Source organism: Adiantum capillus-veneris, chromosome 2, assembly GCF_014529385.1.
Source record: "Adiantum capillus-veneris isolate H3 chromosome 2, ASM1452938v2, whole genome shotgun sequence".
In the NCBI taxonomy this organism is placed as follows: domain Eukaryota; kingdom Viridiplantae; phylum Streptophyta; class Polypodiopsida; order Polypodiales; family Pteridaceae; genus Adiantum; species Adiantum capillus-veneris.
The window spans coordinates 75,735,705-75,754,421 of NC_140932.1; the positions used below are offsets into that span (position 1 = coordinate 75,735,705).

General features: G+C 44.5%; 1 protein-coding gene across 1 annotated transcript; it reads right to left on the minus strand.

Moving 5' to 3' along the window:
* Positions 1-13,848: 13,848 nt before the first annotated feature.
* On the minus strand, positions 13,849-16,012 carry LOC147463003 (uncharacterized). The gene is made up of 3 exons (XM_086527903.1): positions 15,784-16,012; positions 15,536-15,697; positions 13,849-14,519 (listed from the first exon to the last, which is right to left on the minus strand). Exons 1-3 carry the CDS (start codon positions 15,808-15,810, stop codon positions 14,028-14,030), a joined length of 681 nt encoding a protein of 226 aa, XP_086384029.1. The 5' UTR covers positions 15,811-16,012; the 3' UTR covers positions 13,849-14,027.
* Positions 16,013-18,717: the final 2,705 nt, after the last annotated feature.

Sequence of the window (18,717 nt, forward strand, 5' to 3'; positions counted from 1 at the left end):
CACGCTATGCTTACATCTTGAAGGCATGTGGCTCTTCACAATTTCTCGAGGAGCTTCCTGTCCAGAGTGTGGACTCTTGGAATGCACTGATTGCAAGGTTTCCCCCTATGGCAAGGCCAAAAAGCTCTAGTGTGTTTTCAGCAAATACGAAGTGAGGGCCTCTCTCCAGATGCAATCACATAAGCGTGCTTCTCGAAGGCATGTGGCTATACGCAAGATGCCGATATGCCGTGCTTGGCACTACCTTGGTGGATATGTATGCCAAATGTGGAGCGCTTTAGAAAGCACAAAAAGTGCTATGTCCAAAATGTCACCTCTTGGAATGCATGGATTGCGGAATATGTGCAACTAGAGCAGTGTCAAAAAGATTTACAATGTTTCTAGCAGATGCAAAGCACGTGTATCTCTCCAAATTTGGCCATATATACTTTGTCTTGCAGGTTATGCTTACATCTTGAAGGCATGTGGCTCTGCACAATTCCTCGAGGAGCTTCCTGTCCAGAGTGTGGAGTCTTGGAATGCACTTATTGAAAGGTTTCCCCCTATGGCAGGGCCAAAAAGCTCTAGTGTATTTTCAGTGAATGCTAAGCGAGGCCTATCTCCAGATGCAATCACACAAGCGTGCATCTTGAAGGCATGTGGATGTACACAAGATGCCAATATGTCATGCTTGGCACTACCTTGGTTGAAATTTATGCCAAATGTGGAGCGCTTGAGAAGCACAAAAAGTGCTCTGTCCGGAATGTCGCCTCTTGAAATGTGCTGATTGTGGGATATGTGTAACAAGAGCAGTGCCAAAAAAGCTTGACAATGTTTCCAATGGATGCAAAGCACGTGTATCTCTCCAAATTCATCCATATATACTTTGGTCTTGTAGGCTATGCTTACATCTTGAAGGCATGTGGATCTACGCAATTGCTTGAGGAGCTTCCTGTCTGGAGTGTGGACTCTTGGAATGCCCTGATTGCAAGATTTGCCCCCTATGACAGGGCCAAAAAGCTCTATTTTGTTTTTAGCAAATGCGAAGCGAGGGCCTGTCTCCAGATGCAATCACATAAGCATGCATCTTGAAGGCATGTGGTTGTACGCAAGATGCGGATATTTGGGCTTGGCACTACCTTGGTGGATACGTATGCCAAATGTGGAGCGCTTGTGAAAGCACAAAAAGTGCTATGTCCAATATGTCGCCTCTTGGAATGCACTAATTGCGGGATATGTGCAACAAGAGCAGTGCCAAAAATATTTATAATGTTTCTAGTGGATTCAAAGCACGTGAATCTCTCCAAATTCAGCCATATATACTTTTGTCTTGTAGGCTATGCTACATCTTTAAGGCACTTGGCTCTACACAATTGCTCGAGGAGCTTCTTGTCCGGAGTGTGGACTCTTGGAATGCATTGATTGCAAGATTTGTCCCTATGACAGGGTAAAAATCTCTAGTTTGTTTTCAGTAAATGCAAAGCGAGGGCCTATCTCTAGATGCAATCACATAAGCGTGCATCTTGAAGGCATGTGGTTGTACGCAAGATGCTGATATGGGCTTAAAAATGCATTCTCATATTGTTAGTCAAGGGTTGTTGCAAAAAATTACCATGCTTGGCAATACCTTGGTCGATATGTGCACCAAATGTGGTGCAAGATGTCGTCTTTTGGAAAGCACTCATTGCAGGATATGCTCGAGAAGGGCCGAGCCAGGAAGATCTGGGTTGTTCTCAGCAGGTGCTTGAGCAGCTTACTATTTGGAATGACACGAACAACAGGAGCAGGGAAAAAACACTCTAGTCTGTTTTTAGTGGATACAAAGTGAGGGCCTCTGTCCAAATGCAATCATCTACGTGTGCATCTTAAACATTCACTATGATATTGTTAGTCAAGGGCTTTTGCAAAAAATTGTCGTAGTTGGCAATGCCTTGGTCAATACGTATGCTAAATGTGGTGCACTTCAGAAAGAACAAAACATGCATGACGAGCTTCCTATCCTGAATGTCATCTCTTGGAGTGCAGTGATTGCAGGATACGCACAACAAAGGCAGGGCCAAAAAGCTCTCGATGTTTTAGTGGATGCAAAGGCGAGGGGCTGTCTCCATATGCAATCACATAAGTGTGTATCTTGAAGGCATGTGGTTGTATGCAAGATGCCGATATGGGCTTGAAAATTCACTTTAATATTGTTTGTCTCAAGAGCTCTTGCCAAAAATTTCCGTGCTTGGCAATGCCTTGGTTGATATGTGTGCCAAGTGGTGCATGATTTCATCTTTTGGAACGCTATGATTGCAGGATATGCTCAACAAGGGCTGGTGGACCAGGAGCTCTGGGCTATTTTCAGCAAGTGCTTGAGGAGCTTACTATTCAGAACGGCGTTAACTGATTGCGGGATACGCCCAACAGGAGCATGGACAGAAACTCTGGGAGGTCACCTAAGAAAAATGTAACCTATCACGTGATTTCAACAGAAGGGTGTTTAAAGTTCTTGAAAATTACAGAAATATATATACATAACGATACTATTTTTCCAAATTTGTAAAACACTTATAGATTTTAAAAGAAAAGGGTACATTATATTCCTTAAAAAATTCACAAATAAGGGGTTTTACAAACATGTTTTGAATGCACGTGATATGGTAGTTTTACACATAGTGAACCCCCCCCCCCCCCCAGACAAAAAGCTCTAGGCTGTTTTTAGCGGATGCATAGTGAGGGCCTCTATCCAGATGCAATCTCCTGTGCGTGCATCTTGAAGGCATGTGGCTCTACGCAAGATGTTGATATGGGCATAAAAATTCACTCTCATATTGTTAGTTAAGGGTTGCTGCAAAAAATTGTCGCGCTTGGCAATGCCTTGGTCGATATGTATGCTAAATGGCATGAGGAGCTTCCTGTCTCGAATGCCGTCTCTTGGAGTGCATTGATTATGAGATATGCACAATAGGAGCAGGGCTAGAAATCTCTCGTCTCTTTTCAGCGGATGCAAGGCAAGGGCCTCTCTTCGGATGCAATCACATAACCGTGCATCTTGAAGGCATGTGGTTGTACGCAAGATGCCAATATGGGCTTAAAAATTCAATCTGGTATTGTTAATCAGGGGCTGTTGCAAAAGTTTTTGTGCTTGGCAATGCCTTGGTCGATACGTCTGTCACATGTGGTGCTAGATGTTGTCTTTTGGAACACACCAATTGCAGGATATGCCCAAGCCAGGAAGCTCTGGGCTGTTTTTAGCAGGTGCTTACTATTCGAAACGGCATTAATTGATTGCGGGATACACACAACAAGAGTAGGGAAGGAAAGCTCTAGGCTGTTTTTAGCAGATGCAAAGTGAGGGCCTTTGTCCAACGGAAATCACCTACGCGTGCATCTTGAAGGCACGTGGATCTGCAAAAACCTATCGTGTTTGGCGATGCCTTGGTCGATATGTATGCCAAATGTGGTGCTCCTGCACGGGATGTCATCTTTTGGAACACATTGATTGCAGGATATGCACGACAAGGGCTAGGCTAGGAAGCTCTGGGCTGTTTCACTAGCTGCAATGCAGTGCGTTTCTCTAGTTGCTATCACCTACGTGTGCATCTTGAAGGCATGTGGCTCTATGCAAGATGCTCTTGAAAAGAGACGTCGTGGTGGGCATGGCCTTCATTGATATGTATCCCAGATGTGGTGCAGTTCAAAAAGCACAAAAAGTGCTTGAGTCCTCATCATGGTCTTCATGCATTTGAAGTAGAAGTAGGTGCTCCAAAGAAGGATTTGTACCAAGTCAATAGTGAGTTGTGTTGCTTCACATCAGAAAGTTGTATATTTAGGATCGTATTGTTAAGTGTGTACATTGGTTGATATGCATGCCAATTGTGGTGCCAACAAATATCCATAGAGAGGCAAAAAATCCACTAACAACTCCACGGAAGAAGCAATACTTGCAACACAAATTAAGCGTAGACATGAAGAGCATGATGAGGAGTCAAAAACATCGCTATCGCAAGGAAAATTTTGGGATATTTTTAACCAAATACGTAGGGAAAGCCTTTCTTCTCTTCAAATGCATTCACACATGCTTGCACCTTCAAGAGCCTGCTCAAAATGGTCATCTATGATTGTATAAGTGCCCTCTCGGCTCTTCCATACCAAAGCTTGGTAACACAGCTTCAGGCTTTGCAATTTCCACTCCGCCTCCACTATCATATTTCTTCCAAGCAATGCTGTCATACGAAAGCTTAAATGCAACTTGTGTGCATCGACAATAGTCATTCGATCCCATGGTGAGTAAGAATTACCATTTTTTATTTATTTTTGACACTTAGAACGTTGAAAATTGCATGCTGCCGTGGGAATGGCACGTCCCCTCGTATTATGAAAATTGGGGAGGACTGTGCAAACTCCCCCATGCAAGAAGACTTGCATGTTTTTTTTCTTTTTGAAACGTAAAATTGGAACAACAAACAATGAATAACATTGACGTCTTGTATGATTATGAACATTGAGCTTGACAAAACTCTAATTCTCCTTATGGTTTTTTGAGAGGTACACCTCTGAAACACACGATTGGTATCCCAAACACACTCTTAGGTAAAAATTCTAACATGCTTTGATGAGAAACTCTCTCTCTCTCTCTCTCTCTCTCTGCGCGCTTCATTTTAATGTCTCTGCTCCAGTTAATAAATAACGTAAATATAATTAATAGCATCAAATTATAGAACATGTCAATTTCTTTTTATTTGAGAAGTGTTGAAATGACATATTTTTCCAATACTTTGCTCGATCTCAATTTGATGTGAATGCAGCTAACGAAGCACTCTAGTTGCTTCAATTAGAAGGGGGCAGATGCGAGGGGGTAACCAATTATCCAAAACTATAGGGTATCCCTCCCAAAATTGGGGAAAGCAGCCCCACCCCCCCCACCCCCCCGAAAAGATATCGTCGTGTTCATGCATAGAAGCCATTGTCACAAAGCCTTGAGTGTTCGATAAAAAAATCAATAGAAAAGGGATTTTTTGATAGTGGCATTTTTGCGATGTAGAGAGAGAGAATGTAGCGCCATAGAGAGAGGAATAAGTTGGCCTTGGAGAGAAGAAAACAATTTTTTTCTTTTTAAGAATGCATACTGGTACATACTTTAAAAAACCCATTAATTGAAAGATGCTCCCCAATATTCCCCCATTTCAGCTGTACATTGCTCTCGCAGGCTGAGGCATCAGCGTCCCTCCCTCCCCCCCCCCGCAATCGTTCTCTCCTTCACATAGGCATCTACAGAAGCCACCTTTGTGCAAGCTAAGGTAGCCACAGAAGCGACACTGCCTCCCTTCGGCTTGCGTATCCCAGATATGATGAGAGACAGAGAGACAACTCGATAGCTCATGCCTATAACTAGCGGAAAATCTACATGCACACACAAAGGGGCATGCAAATCTTCTCTGAAGAGAGAGAGAGAGAGAGAGAGAGAGAGAGAGAGAGAGAGAGAGAGAGAGAGAGAGAGAGAGAGAATGCAAACTGCACTTGTTCGGCTCCCATGCAACCAACCTTATTTTCTTGAACTTTGCCCCCGGCATTTACCCAGATTCTCGCCTTTCCAACGATTTTAAAAAATTGTAGGGACATACACGCTTTGATCAAGGGAGGATGCGCAAACAACAAGGGTCCCAAAGCTAGAAAACGGAAGGCGTTGAAGCTTACCCCCTCCTCAAACAACAAATTACAAGGTGAGTTGTGTGCGAACATCACAAACAATAGCATAATTTTTCCACATGATGAATTACCACCTAACGTTCGGGGGACACCTTCGGAATAATCCATATTCGAAGGGTAAGAACAAAGCCGAATGGTATGTAACAGAAGTGCAGCTGAGCCACTTTGCCGACTCTTTCTCTGAACCCTCTCTCTCTCATGTGCGTCAAACCATTCGAGGTCTGCCTCTTTCTCGCTTTTGTTTAAGCCCAGGTGCGCAAGCTTTCAGCCGGCTCTGAGCCTCCTGCCTCGCAAGCTGCTCTTGGTTGAGGATCTAGCAAGGCGGTGCATCACCCCCCCCCCCCCCCCCCCCCCCCCCCCCCCCCCCAAATACTACTGCAGCACGCAATTTTCATCTTTTGTGATTATTAACTATTGCTCTGCTTGCTATTATTATCTTTTTGATAAGACGATTATTAACACTGCCCGCATCGCGATTATTTGCCTTAATAAGCGCAGTTTGAGCCTACCTAATAAGAGAATGTGCATGTGGAGAATTAGCGAGTAAGTTTTGTGTGAGACCGTGAGCTGAGCAACACGCACAATGTGTTAAGCAGCAAGGCAGTGCATCCCCCCCCCCCCCCCCCCCCCCCCCCCCCCCCCCCCCCACTCCCACCCCCCTGGTGCAGCATGTGAATATTTTCTTTGGTGATTATCATTAGAGATTATTATCTTTTTGTAACCCTTTGTGTAACTTGGTGTCAGTGAGGACTGTCGCCGCGCCATGGCGAGCTCCTCTAAGCCGTCCTACGTCGAAGCAGTGTCAGGTAAAGAACAGCCCGACGCTCTCAAGACTATCAAGCCGATCGACGACCGTGAAACCGAGTGCCGATGATAGCGGTCAAAACTCCCTTACTAATCTGAGTAAGGAGGAACTGAAACAAAGAAAGATGCAGGTGGAAAAAGACCCAGCAGCAATCCTGTGTGCACTATCATCCTAGCAGCAATCCTATGCGCAAAGATTCGGCGTCGAAGGAGGATGCTGCTAAAGTGGCCAAAAGGGACAGAGCTTTCCAAGCACTTAAGAAGGCGCTCTTGTAGCGTGTCGAGGTGTAAGATGTCATTACGGTGGTTGTTTCCCCTACCATAGTGAAAAAACAACTAGTGGAGGTAGCAAATTCCACTCTGGTTTTCGGGTTTATGGGGAGAGTTCCCAATAGAATTGAGCTCTGTAATTGGCTTAGCAGTCCACTAGTGTTGAATCAACACGGGTCCATAATATTCACCCAATATATAGCAAAAGGATTCGTGTCAGTTCAGTTCAACGACAGTGCAATGGTTGAGAAGGTTTTGACGAAAATCCTGTTGTTCTTCAATCGTGCGCAGGTGTGCATGCTCCCTTGGGACCCTCTGTTTGAATCTAACGAGGCATTCAAGGATCTCTACCCAGTATGGGTGGAGTTTGGAAACCTCCCAATATGGCTTAGAAAGAACTTGAAGCTCACAGCCTCGCTTGGTGATCCATTGTTGTCCCATCTGTCAGATCCTCGGGGTAGCAGCAAACAAGGTCTATATCTGGTGGGATCTGAGGAAGCCACAACCAAACAACTTGGTGGTGAATGTTGGGGCAGAGCTAAAGATCATTCCTCTTAACTTTAACACCTTCTTCGGGGCCTACTTCAAATGCAACAAATTTGGACATTATGCAAGGGCGTGTCTCGCTGAGGTGCTAAAGCCTACAGAGGAGAGAAGCGAATCACAGGCTATCCCACAGGGTGGCACGAATACAATAGATCCAACAAAGAAGCCTACTGAAGATCTTGGCAAGGCAGAGGGTGGGAAAAATAAAGTCAACTCGGATAAAGATATGGAGAAACAAGATCATGGCAACCGTGGTAAGGGCAAGACCACTCAAAGTTACCGCTTTTCATCCACCGCTCAGCAAAGAACGGCCACCCCAGTAATGCAGAAGATCGTGATGTCTCCAACTATTAGGTCAAAAGATGAGGGCTGGCAATAAGTATCTCATATTTCATGTAAACGGTTCAAAGCAAAGGCTAGGGCCTTGGGACAAATCATAGGTCTCCCGCCGGATTTCCCAAAGCCTCCTGTCCTGTATGACAATATATTCAAAGTTTTGGGGAAGACGAATCAAGAGGACCTTTTCACTTCCAAGTTGGATACCATGTAGGTTCCAGTAGAAAAGGAGCCAATGGAAGAGGACAACCTGATTGGGAAATCTGGTGAAGAGTTCCTGGAGGCAGAAGAATTTGTCCCCCTTTCCCAATGATGGATACTCTCTCTATTCAATCTTGGAATGTGAAGGGACTAAAAACCCGGAAGAAGGGCAGTCTCTTCTTGGAGGAGGTGAAGAAAGAGAAGTCAGTCAATTGCTGGGCCATCCAAGAACACCATTTGGATGCCCGGTGCAAGAGAAAACAGTCTGTAGGAAAAAAACTTATCTTTTATGGGGAAGGAAGCGACGGTTTCAATGGTGTCTTGTCCATCGTTGACAGAGATTTGGAGCCAAAGGTGGTTCTTAACTGCCCCTCCGGAAGAGTCCTTGGTGTTAGAGTCAAATGGGACAATCAACCTATCACCATAGCAAATGTTTACGGCCCCTGCAACGCAAAGGATAGAGCTAAATTGTGGATGCAGCTCAGGGATACTCCGATGGAAGGGGAGTGGCTGATGGTTGGAGATTTCAATATGGTCGAGAAAAGCAAGGACAGAACAGACTCCGCCAGTCTACTGGCTGTCTCAAAAAAGTCTAAATGGCTGAGAGTATGTGAGAAGTGGGATATGATTGACTTGTGGGAAGTGGGCCCATGGAACAACATGCCTGGATTCACCTACACAAGCCTTCAGCATGCCCGCATTGCCTCCCAGCTGGATAGATGCTACTGCTCTCATCAAGCTGGCTGGATCTCATCAACGTTAGAGATGAAGGTAATCTCAAAAAAAAGCCTCTCCGATCACATGCCATTACACTTACAACTCAAGAAAGAAAAAGAGGGGGGGGGGGGCAATCCTTGAGATGGGAGAAAAAGCTTCTTGTTACAAGGACACCCTGTTCAAAGACCCTCTCTTCCAAAGCATCACCAAGAAAGCGTTGGGAAAGCTCAAGAAAGATGTGGGGATGAATAAACCTAGTGCTTGGAATGTATTTGTTTGGAGTGTACAAAAAGCTATCAAAACTTCGGGTCCTCGGGTAAAAAAAGCCAATGAGGCACATATCAAACATCTCATAGAGGAGGTAGTGCAATTAGCCTCTAGGAAGGCTGTCGGACTGGCTACCGAAGATGAGCACAACTGATGGCTTGAAGCTAAATCTCACCTGGCCAACAAACAGCTGGACAAAATCAAGAAGGCGAGATTGCTATCTAGGGAAACTTTCCTGCAACCAGATCCTTCTAACCAAGCACATTTTTTTAGGGCTCTGAAAGTGAGGAAAAGTCGAGGCCACGTGCAAGTGCTCGATGATGAGAAAGGGAATACAATTCAAAACCAAGATGAGATGGCTGCACTTATGCTCAAGTATCTCAGCCACATTATCGGCCAGCCAGAGACCCAATCTCAAGAAGTGGAAGAGGCCCGAGCGTCTTTACTTGGAAGTGTTGAAAAGAAGGTTCCCTAGGAGGAAGCCAACCGCATGGAAAAGGCCTTCTCTGAGGAAGAATGATCAGCGGCACTAACAGCTCTTGGCAATGAAAAGTCCCCCTGCTGGGATGGACTGACAGCTGAATTCTTCAGGGAATTTTGGGATGATCTCAAGGGTCCAGTCACAAGGATGGCCAATCTAGCTGTTTCCGAAGAGTCGTTGGATGCAAGTGTTAAGAGAGGGCTTATTAAGCCCATCCCCAAATAGATTTTTTTCTCTCAACTTAAACATTGGCATCCCATTATGATGATGTCAGTATCATACAAAATTATTGCCAAGGCGATAGCTCTCAGACTTGCTCCCCTCTTGAGTCGGATCATCTCTCCCCATCAACACGGGTTCATTAAAGGGAGATCTATATATGACAATATCTTGGCAGCAATGGTAGGAATAGAGTATACATCCTTCTCCAAGCAAGAGTGCATCTTGCTGCAGCTGGACCTTGACAAAGCCTATGATAGGATAGAATGGTCCTATATAGAAGAAGTCATGGGAGCTCTAGGCTTTGGGCCTCACCTTTGTCGCCTCATACGTACACTAGGCGGTGACAGCCAACCAGAGCTCCCATTTAACGACAGAATTGTGGGATCTTTTGAGGTTAAAAGGTCTATTAAGAAAGGATATCCCCTGGCCCCCTTGTTGTTCGCCATCGGGACGCATGCTCTCATTACAATGCTCGAAGCCAGTGCTACACGGGGAGAGATTCAAGGTCTAGCATTGCCGGGCAACAACCAGCTCTACTGGTTAAAAATGTTCACAGGTGATTCTTTCCTATTCTTGAAAGCGTGCTCTCAAGTTATCAGAAGAGCTCTAGAGATTGTGCAAACATTTTCCGTGGCCTCGGGATCCAAGTGCAATATAGAGAAGTCAAGACTAATCTCCCTGTCGGAGAACGACTCTTTTGACCCTACAGTCTGGACAGGAGAGATTATCTCAAAAGGGAGTATATTTAGACACCTGGGAGCCCCCGTGGATGTAACCGACAATCAAAGATTTCAATGGGTCATTGAAAAAATAAGCGCCAAAATGAGAAGGTGGGAGTTTTTTCTCCTACCCTTCAAAGCCGGATTAGAGTGATCAATGCTTTTATGATCCCGTGTATTGCGTTCCTCAACCCCGTCCTCAAGATGTCTAAGTGTAACCGGAAAGAATTCTTAAAACCAGTGAAAGGTTTCTTTGGAAGAACAACACAAAATCCTCCCACCCATGGCAATGGGCTAGATGGGAGGTAGTTGCTCGCCCGGCAAACCAAGTAGGGCTCGGCATTCTTAACCCTGTATCTCATGCTGAGGCCCTTTGTGCCAAATTTATGGTCTCATTGGCTAAACAGGACCAAGCTTGGGCTATCATGACCAAGGAAATGCTTAATGCAACAAAACTGGGATCGAAAGGGGGAAAGTGGAAGGGGGTTGTGATGCACGACAAACTTCTCGCCCCGAAGTGGTCTTATCTTAGATCTGGTGGACTCTCAGGGGAGCTGATGAGGAAGTGCAAAAGTGTTGCTAAGGTTTTGGAATGGGGGGAAGTAACCAGATACTTTAAGAACTCCATATTGCACTGGTCCCCTTGGCTCTCAAAAATATTGGGGCCGCCGCAAAGCACTTACTGGATAGAAATGGCCAGGGAGGTGAATAATAAGGGGCTCGTTCGACTAGAGCAATTCTAGGATGGCAACAGGAAGTGCTGGAAAACTGTTGACTCTTTAGCCATCCAAATTCAACTCGATGACTTTGAGATGTTATTAGTCTATAGGGTGATTAAAGAGCTTGATAAGGTGGTGATGCCAATTTGTGAATCCAACTTTGAATGGGACGCTTGGAGATGGCCCGGGAGTAGCCTCTTTTGGAAACCACACTCTAAAGGCATTTACCATGCATTAATGCACGAGGCTAATTGGTGTAGCCCCCTCAACAAATTATGGAAGAGGCAATGGATGGAAAAACGGTGCGAGGGAGTCGTGGAGAACATCTGGAAGCCAAGATGGCCTCAGTATATGAAGATATTTCTGTGGAAAGTGATGTGGGGTGCTCTGTCGACGGGCGTAAAGATACAAGAAAGAGGCATCGGGTCCGATCGTTGCTCGGGGTGCAGAATAGCCACTGAAGACCTAGCCCACCTTTTCATGGGATGCCAGGCAATCAAGGGCATGGCTGGGAAAATATGCAAGTGGGTTCAAAGGACATGGAAAATTAAGTTCTTCAAGAATGATCTGTCCTTTGGTAGTAACAGGATGGGAAGTCCTGCTCTTCTCGTCTGCACTCAAATAATCAGGTACTACTTCTTGCACCATATTTGGCAAGCAAGGAACCGCCGCGTGTTTGAGGGGGATCTAGCTATGGCAAGCTTTTGTGAAATCACGCAGGAGAGCAAATTGATGATCCACATGATTGGATACAAACAAGCCTCAGAGGACTGGTCTAGAACAATACATAACATCTTGTAATAAGTAAAGCCGAGGAGTAGGAGTGGTTTCTCTGCCAAGCAGATAACTTGTAATCCTTTGACCCTCAAGGTTCGGTCTGAGCTCGAGGATTGGTGTATATTTCTGTTCTTAATACTATCCACTCACAATTGTCGGTTTTGCAAAAAAAAAAAGAGGAATAATCCATATTCGACCTCCATGATTTGGGTCATGGGTTTGAGTGCGGCCTGGCGACCATGTGCACTCATACAAACGTTTGTTTCCGACTCGCACGAGATTTGTGCGATCGGAAAGAAAAAGAATAATCCATATTACTTGCGCACTAGCTTTACATAGGATATTTTATGTCTTGTGGTTCTCGTTCTCAAATGTAACGATGATAAGCACCCACTCATTGCATTTGAGTTTGAGGGAACAAGCTTTTGCTTTTGATGTGCTCCTATAGGGCCCCCAATTCTTTTTTATTTTTGCTTTCAAGGGAATCTTGAGAGATTCTCTCTCTCTCTCTCTCTCTCTCTCTCTCTCTCTCTCTCTCTCTCTCTCTCACACACACACACACACACACACACACACACACACACACACACACACACACACACACACACATTGTCTATAGGCAATAGTGCGAGTGTCAAGTCTATAGGGAGAGTATGGGGGCTATCAGGAAGTGGTGATAGGAGATGGATGCACAAGAGAAAAGGAAGTGGGAGATGCAATGGCGGTGAAGAGGGCGCTAGCACAGGTTGAGTGGGACGCGGGATGTCGTCTCTTGGAATGCACTAATTGCGGGATATGTCCAACTTGGGCATGGCGAAGAAGCTCTGTGCTATTTTTGGTATATGTGAAGAGAGGGTGTCCCTCCAGATGCAATCACATTTGCTTGCATCTTGAAGGCAAACATGGCAAGGCGAAGGGGGAGATCTACGACGAACGTCTGTAGCTCGGGCTCTATAATGGGGGAAGGGAAGGGAAGGGAAGGGTCAGGGTCACGAAGCTTCGAGCTATTTTCAACCGATGCAGAGAGAGGGCTTCTCTCGAAAGCATGTGGCATTACACAACATGTTGATATGGGCAAAAGAATTCACGATGATATTGTTAGACTAGAGTTGTTGAAAGAGAAGGTCATGCTTGACATTGCTTTGGTTGACACTTCATAAAGCACAAAAAGTGCGTGAGGAGCCTCCTAACCGGGATGTCGTCTCTTGGAATGAACTAATACGGGTTATGTCCAACTCGGACACGACCAAGAAGCTCTATGCTATTTTCGGCAAATGTGAAGCGAGGGTGTCTCTCCAAATGCAATTGCATACGCTTCCACCTTGAAGGCAAGGGTGAGGGTCCGGGCAATTTTCAACGGATGCATAGAGAGGGCATCTCTCCAAATGCAATCACGTACACTTGCACATTGAAGGCATGTGGCATTACACAAGATGCTGATATGGACAAAACAATTCATGATGATATTGTTTGACTCGGGTTGTTGAAAGAAAACACCGTGCTTGGCATTGCCTTGGTCGACATGTACCCCCAAATGTGGTGCACTTCATAAAGCACAAAAATTGCGCAAGGACCTTCTTGTCTGGGATGTCGTCTCTTGGAATGCACTGATATCCAACTTGGGCGTGGCCAAGAAGCTCTGTGCTATTTTCGGTTTGTCTCTCCTGATGCAATCATATTCGCTTGCATCTTGAAGGCAAACATGGCAAGGTAGAGGGCGTGATATGCGATGAGACGTCTATAGCTTGGGCTCCACTGCACGGCGTAACAATGATGCGGACATATGCTAAGAAGAAAGGATTTGTACCAAGGCAATAGGATGCATGATGATATTTGTGATAGTGGGTTGCTTGAAAAGAACACACTATCTATACTGAATAAGTGGGGAGGAATTCCAGGCTCTCCCTCGGCACGTGTCACAAGCAGCTTGATCCAACCGTGTTCCTTTCAACCCCGATGCACACGCACACGCACACGCGCGCGTGCACACACACACACACACAAGAAGAAGAAGAAGAAGAAGAAGAAGAAGAGAATTTTAACGTCGTAGGAAACTATCCCAAGAGACCTTAGAGATCTAGCCGACAAGTAGAGAGAGAGGCCGCCGAAGGAGGCCGGCCATACTAGTATATATTAAAATGATATCGATATAGATTATCTTTTTATCAATTTGGATCTTTAGAGGAAGGCCTCATACATGTTTGATATTCATTTACTCACGTTTGTGAGTATAGCAAAAAGAATTTATGAAGTCCTAAAGGATCACAACAATCTTTTGAGTCCTTTAAATCCTCTTTATCAAAGTTTATTCATGCGGTCCATGGACTCTTCTGCTCTTGCAAATTGATCCTCCATTAAGCGCATTCGAGCATCGTGTAAATCTTGCTTGTTTTTTGGAGTAGAAAAATGATTAGGCTTATAAGTGCTGCCTGAAGAATAATTTGTAGGTTGGGTGTTGGACATGTTGGAGTAAGCAGCATATTGTTGGTTGAGTTTCCTCATGAGTACCTCTTCAGTACCTTGAATGAGGCCTTGTAGGAAGGAATTGCTAGTCCTCTTATTGGTAGTGGTGTTGTTTTTGGATTTTGATCCTTGCATCAATCCTGCAAATGCATTGCTCGACTCGTCCAAACTCGTTTGCGCATTAGCGCCGGGGATTGGTTGTACGGCCGGTTGATTGTTATATTGAGTACTTGCTTGTAGAATGTGATTAGCCCATAGAGTTCCATTGCTAGTCTTGATTCTGCAAGTGCTGCATGCACCTTGAACAAGCTTGGGCTTGAGAGCATCCTGAGAAGAGTTATCAATTGATCATTAGGACGATATACAAGAGGCTATGATTTCATATTAACACTTAATGTTAGATGACCAAGAAGGTTATGAGTAAGTATCACAGCCAACACAGGAAATTTCATAGACTTTGCATATCTTGGGTAATTCAGTGTATTTTTTGAAGGGCAACTCAAATTTTTTACCGGCAGAGTACGAGCTAAATCCCAAAAATGGGTAAAATGCTCATTAAAAAATCAAGGCTCACGGTCAACCATGGAGGTGAAGACGGCTTGAGACCAAGAGGATCATGAGTTTTAAGGGCTAATCAAGTGGTCAAATGGCCCATATGTATGGGCATGGGATGATTATCCAAGGCCAAGTTGATAAAGGGTAATTGGTCCTATGAGGCCGGTCAATGTGGAACGGCCTCCTTGGGTGAGTAACGGGGCCCATTACTCACCTTGTACAAGTTTATTTTGAGTAAAGCCTCGGGACTATTAGACACCCCCATTTTCAGGTGGGATCAACGGTTCATGATCTTTGGATGATGTGGACCGTCCGTTTATTCTCAAGAACAAAAATATTCTAGCCGGATTGAGGCCCTGAGACTTGAATCCACCACTTGCCACCCCGGAGGCTATAGCTCTACCATTAAGCTATTGCACATCACTTGGAATGGTGATGAGAACTTATAATAATATAGCAAAAACATGGTGTTCACTTGGAGATCACTTAGGGATGGTTGGAATCACACAAATACCAGTTTGGAATAGATGGGTTCACAAGACGATCACATTTAAATTGAGATTCACACAAGGATCACTTGGTGTTCACATTGAGTTTACTTGGGGTTCACTTTAATTGGGATCACATGGAGATTAATCTGCCATCAAACGACAGAAAACCAATCCCGTCGCCCCCAATTAATAGGGGCCATTGATCCCACCTGACAGGTGGGGTGTCAAATAATCGCGAGGTAAAAGGGGCAAACAGCATGAGAAGAAGCATAAAATGAGTGAATTCACTATACATACCAGGTGTTCCTGGTGAAACGGGAGACTGGTGCTTGCAGCAGTACACCACTCGCACACAGGCTGGCCATGGCCATGGCCATGGAGGGCAATATGACAATGGCCTTGGTTGAGAAAGCCGAGTAAGTCCTTCCTATGGCAATCTCCACACTCCACGCACTGCACCTGCATCAACAAAACGAAAAGATAATCCCATATGAAAGCTTATCATCATTCTCAAAGCCAACATTGTTCTGCACGTGCATACTCACCAATGCAGCCCCATTTGCACCAGACATAGTCGTCGACAGAAGGACGCTCTCGCTCTCTCTCTCTCTCTCTCTCTCTCTCTCCGCAGATCCTTACATAGCCTAACATGCAGTCAACTCATCCTTGCACTTGTCAAAACTATAATTTACACTTTTGCAGGATAATGCAGGCACGATCAGCCTCAACTTGGAAGACTCTCTCTCTCTCTCTCTCCACATTGGTACGATCCTTACATAGCCTAACAGGCTAACAATCACGTTCGCCTGCACTCGTCCAAACTATAATTTACACATTTGCATGATAATGCAGACATGATCAGCCTCAACTTGGAAGACTTTGTCTAAATCTTACTTCTAATTAATCTGTACCGTTCTATAATAAAGCGGTGAGGGATTCCGGTCCCCCGCCCCCCCCCCCCGCGCCCCTTCTTTTGAGAGAGAGAGAGAGACACGGCCTAAGGCCGACGTCGCCCCTCCTCTCTATATGGCACACCATTAAATAGAGGGATCGACGATTAAATAGAGGGATCGACGGTTGGGCTCTCAAGGGCCGTTGGGTTTACGAGTAGGTAAATTCGGGTGTTCAAAGGGGGGCAGTGACCAAATCGATGCACCGTTGAAAGGGTGGCAAGCGGCAAGCGAATAATGGCAAGGAGACGTCAGGTCTACGCAAGTGAGTCGGGTTTGTGTCAAGGCAACAACGTAGCACCATAGCCATAGTCTCGCTCCTTCGGCCTCACTCTGATCCGCATGCAGAGCAGGCTCGCACTAAGCATAGGCACACCAGGAGCGACATAGCTCTATTTGACACATCCCGATTTACCAACTGCTCCTACTCCCAAAACCTCTCTTCCCACAATCGACACAACCCAAATTTAACTTTTCCCACACCCTCTATTCCCGAATTTACCCGCCGCTCCTGCTTCCACACAGTCCTTTTATCCCTCGCCACATTGATTACTGCAGGATTCAAGCTTTTTTCCTCACTTATCATCAAGCTCAGGATGACTCTCCACAAAGCTCCACAACGGTCTTACTCGAGCTATGGCGAACAAGAAGCCTTAGTACCTACAAAGATTGGAGCTATGAAGATGGCATCAAAGGGGACGTCTAATCGTGCTTGTAAAGAAAAACGAAGCCGCATGAAGAGGAGAGACGAGTCTTCCTCTTCGCATTCACAATGAGATGTTGACACATACGAAATGAAGATCATGGTATGATCGACACACCTTTTCTTCAATCTATATTTTTTGAAAGAAGGAACTTTGTGAAATATGATGTGATAAAATTGATCCTTTTTTGGTTTTATGTATATATTGGATAGAGAGCGGGCAAAAAAGAGAGAGAGAGAGAGAGAGTAGGATATGAGAACGCCTATTAATGTCTAGGCAAAGCAACTCTTTATTGAGGAGTTTAGGGAAAGAGATGGGGTGTTTGTCCACTATTGTCGAGTAGACGAAACCTATCCAAAGTAAACATGTTGACCTTATCCACCATATCAAAGAGCGTCATAGTCTTATTGTCGACGTTCCTCGTACAGCCACGGGGAGACCAAAGGGTAGTCAAAAGCCCGAATTGGCTGACGACGCTACAAGAGGTACTTCACATTAGCGACGCTCGCAGTGCGACGCTCAAAAGTGAAAATCCACGGTGTCGATACGAGCATCGCTATGGGGGTCGATATTCTGTTTGTTGCATAGCGACACCTACAGCAACGCCCATAGTGACGCCGACAGGGATAAAAATAAACCGAGAGCGCCAGAAACTCAAATCTCAGATCTGAGTTTTCGACGCTCAAACGAAAGAGGTAACCCGGGCTCTCCCTCTCTCTCTCTCTCTTTCACACACACACACACACACACGAGGAGAGGAAGGAGAGCCAAGTATGCTCCTTCCATCTCCTCTCTCTCTCTCTCTCTCTCTCTCTCTCTCTCTCTCTCACACACACACACACACACACACACACACACACACAGACACATTGTGTCTTTGAAAGAAAGAGAGAGAGAGAGAGAGAGAGAGAGAGAGAGCACACGCGTAGACAAAAAACACATACACACACACATGCATAAACAAAGCATGCATACACGCACATTGAGAGAGAGAGAGAGAGAGAGAGAGAGAGAGAGGGAGAAGACAAAAGAGAGAGGTAAGGGGAGAAAACAAAGAGAGAAAGAGAATAAAAAACCAAAGAGAGAGAGAGGGGGGGAGAAGACAAAAGAGAGAGGTAAGGGGAGAAAACAAAGAGAGAAAGGGCATGTTAAGATTTAAATTAGATTTAAGATTATGTTAGATTACGTTTAGATTTATGTTTATGTTGAGTTTAAGATTTAGATTTAGATTTATGCTAGATCAAGATTAGATTAGATTTAAAATTAGGGCAAGATTTAAGATTAGCTAGCTATGTTAGATTTAAGTTAGATTACATTTAGGTTTAGGATTTAAAATTGGATTAGATTTAGGTTTATGTTGAGTTTAAAATTAGATTAGATTAGATTTACATTTAAGATTAAGACAAGATTTAAGATTAACTAGATTAAATTTAGATTTAAGTTAGATTACATTTAAGTTTATGTTAGATTTAAGATTATATTAGATTTAGGTTTATTTTGAGTTTAAGAGATTAGATCTAGATTTATGTTCGATTTAAAATTAGATTAGATTTAGGTTAGATTTTAGTGCATGTCAATGAAGACGCGCTTTGCCCAAAGAGCAAACACTAGTTACACGACAATATGTATATTCCCATTAGAATTTGACACCTATTAACTCACACACTAACCATATTCAATTAGCCGCAAATCACCACATGTTCAATTAGATTAGATTTAAGATTAGACTTTGGATTTAGTTTTTATATTAAAGTCTACCTTTGGGATTACGGAGAAAAATTAGAGTTGGGCGAACGGTGATCCCTCTCTTCCTCTCTATGGATGC